Source organism: Drosophila erecta, unplaced genomic scaffold (assembly GCF_003286155.1).
Source record: "Drosophila erecta strain 14021-0224.00,06,07 unplaced genomic scaffold, DereRS2 tig00000307-arrow-arrow-pilon, whole genome shotgun sequence".
Taxonomy (NCBI): domain Eukaryota; kingdom Metazoa; phylum Arthropoda; class Insecta; order Diptera; family Drosophilidae; genus Drosophila; species Drosophila erecta.
Window position 1 is genome coordinate 369,744 of NW_020825221.1, and position 2,773 is coordinate 372,516.

General features: G+C 43.3%; 1 protein-coding gene across 1 annotated transcript; it reads right to left on the reverse strand.

The window, feature by feature from the left end:
• Positions 1-840: 840 nt before the first annotated feature.
• LOC6542575 lies at positions 841-1,539 on the reverse strand. Its single transcript, XM_001970814.2, has 4 exons — positions 1,480-1,539; positions 1,288-1,428; positions 1,055-1,201; positions 841-996 (listed from the first exon to the last, which is right to left on the reverse strand). The coding sequence occupies exons 1-4, from the start codon at positions 1,537-1,539 to the stop codon at positions 841-843; spliced, it is 504 nt and encodes a 167-aa protein (XP_001970850.2).
• Between the last annotated feature and the right edge of the window lie 1,234 nt (positions 1,540-2,773).

Genomic DNA, 2,773 nt, shown 5'->3' on the forward strand with positions numbered 1-2,773 from the left:
TGCGGATGCAAGCACGTTTCGAAGTATCGTCAGCTGGCTTAAGGACGAGCAATACGAGTTCCACTGCTATCAACTTAAGGAGGACAGACCGTATGGAGTCTGCATAAAAGGTCTGCACCATAGCAGCCATACTGTCCAGCCAGATCAAAGAAGAGATTGAAAAAGTTGGTCACAAGGTGCTTGATGTACATACGCCCCTAAAGCGCAGCGAGCCTGGCACTCCCACAAATAAGCCAGTCAATATATTCTTCATCAATATTGCCGCTGCGGCCAATAACAAGGCGATCCTAGCAGTGAAGACTCTATGCCATATGAGAGTGGTAATAGAACCACTTCGCAATGCACCTGCTACAACTGTGGTAAACAGCACCCAGCCAACTATTCGGGCACCAAGTACCAGGAGTATCTACAACGCTCGAGGCCCAAGAGTGGACCGAAGGCAATGCGAGAAGTTTGTTACGCTACACCACCGGAAGCAGGCCGACTGCTACCCTTCTAGGCGGCGTCTAATATGCAGCCGTAGCAAAGTAGCACCAGCAGACCCAACAGCACTTTAACGACCGGAGCCGCAGCCGACAAAGGGAGACGAGAGAACCACTACAGCATCCGATGGACACCAACAACAACATCGAAGCCATCCTCCAGTTGCTGAGTGATAGCATCAACTCCCTCCGAGCGTCCCAAAAAAAAACAGATGGAGATCATGATGATGTTGCTGCATTAAAGCCAAAGCACAAAGTGGTGGACAGCACTGAGGAAAATTATCCCTTCTTGAGGAGCAGTGAATAACTCCTTATTTAATACATAAAAGTCCAATTGCAGAGAAACGAATAAGTAGATTTAAAATAGAGAGCCATAGAATTTGATGTGGACCTCCTTAATGTCGTTAGCCATCCAAGTGGATTCGATCAAATAATCTCCTTCAGGAAAGGGCAGCACTTCTGTCAGCTGGTAGTTCACAAAATCGACAGGAAGCTTTTCCAATCGCAGATCGTGCTGTGGACCAGGATAGAGTTCGGTATGAGCTTCATTACTATGGAATAGGCATACTCACATTATAGGGACACGAGTGATTCAAATTGGAGTAGTTTACAGCAATGCCGTACCAAAAGTTAACGAATGGACTCGAACTGGGATTTTTCAAGAACCTGTAGAAGTCCACTGTGCCATTGTACATTAAGGGCCTGTAGCCACTGAATCGCTTGAATAACGCTACATTCACCTGAAAGGCAAGCAATATAGTCGTAAGATACCTGGTAAAGTGGTACTTACTTTTATTTTAGTCACTGGAGTTTTGAGCATGTTGCACTTAACCGATAAGTACTTATAGCTCCGATTTACCGACTTCAGGTAGCAATATTCAAAGTCGCTAAACTCCTTGTCAAAACTTGTGCATTTGACATTGGTAAACTCGAATCTGGAAGCTATCTGCAAATTTATTTTACCAATTATTCAATACTTAAGATTTTTTGCACTAACCTCAGCTACTAAATATAATACAATGATTTGCTGAAGAATTAGGCACTTTACGTCAGACATTTTAAGCCATCTAAAGTCAACTGACCATAGTTCAAATGATGCATAGTTTTAGATGACCGCTTCCGCAATTGGGCTTTCCAGCCCGATTGAATTATAATAGGTAAGGTAATTAGATTAAAATCTGAAATTCAATTCAATTCTTCGTATTGCAGTACATTTTGCTGGTCATTAAAGCACGTGGTTGGATATGGAAACTCACTTTCACCCTGCTCACTTTCTCCTAGATCCATTTTCCCTAACTAGGCCTTTAACGCTCTCGGAAGTATTTGTCGTGATATTTATCGCATAGGCCATTTCTCTTCGGGCGGAAAATTGTGAAAATTTAATTGAAAACACAGCCGGGCTTTGTGCCAAGTGGCCTACATGTACTCAATTCCTGTGAAAAAGAGCGCAGCTAGGGAAAATTGCGGGGGTCGTCGCTATCTCATCAAATATTAAAGTACATTTTTTGCATAATGTTATTGATTTGGCTTTTTTGGCAACAGCTGGCACAATCTGTTGGGAATATTAAGCAAATAAACATGATATGCTTAAAAATGGGTCATGGCTGACTCAAATTAATATTTTTATATGAACACTCAGCACTACACTCTCTTGGAAAATAATGAGATTTATTTTAATTACTTAAAATGCTTCAAAAGTTTTCCAACGTAAAGGGAACATATATGTGTAATCAGAAAATTATTTGTTGAGTACGAAACCAATACATTTTTGCCTTCTGTTCTGAGCTGCAACTGAAATTTTATTTTGCCGAACATATCTGCAGCATCCTAGTGTGGAACGCCGACGGCGTATCCACAAAGTTGCCTGAAGTTGAGTGCTTCGTACGATGTCACGAAATCGATGTTTTACTGCTTTTTGAGACACACTGCAAGGGGGCAGTCAATGATCCGAGTGCCGGCAACGCCAAAGGCGGAGCAGCCATCATGATCAAATCTAGGCTTGCCCACTTCCCGCTAACACCAATAGCAACAAACATGGTGCAACTTGCGCCGGCGGCCATAGAAACAGCACTTGGCCCTATAAGCTTTGGAACGGTTTACTGCCCCCCGAGATATGCATGGACTAGACTCGGACTAGATTCATCGTTGCGGGCGGAGCAACCAATGAGGCATTGGACTAGCGAATCTCGTCCTAAACTCGGAGGTGAACTCGCTAGCAACAGGAGGACCAACAAGATACCCGTACGGCAGTAGAGGCTTTCTAGGCTACATTTTTTTGCGCTAACAAGGGG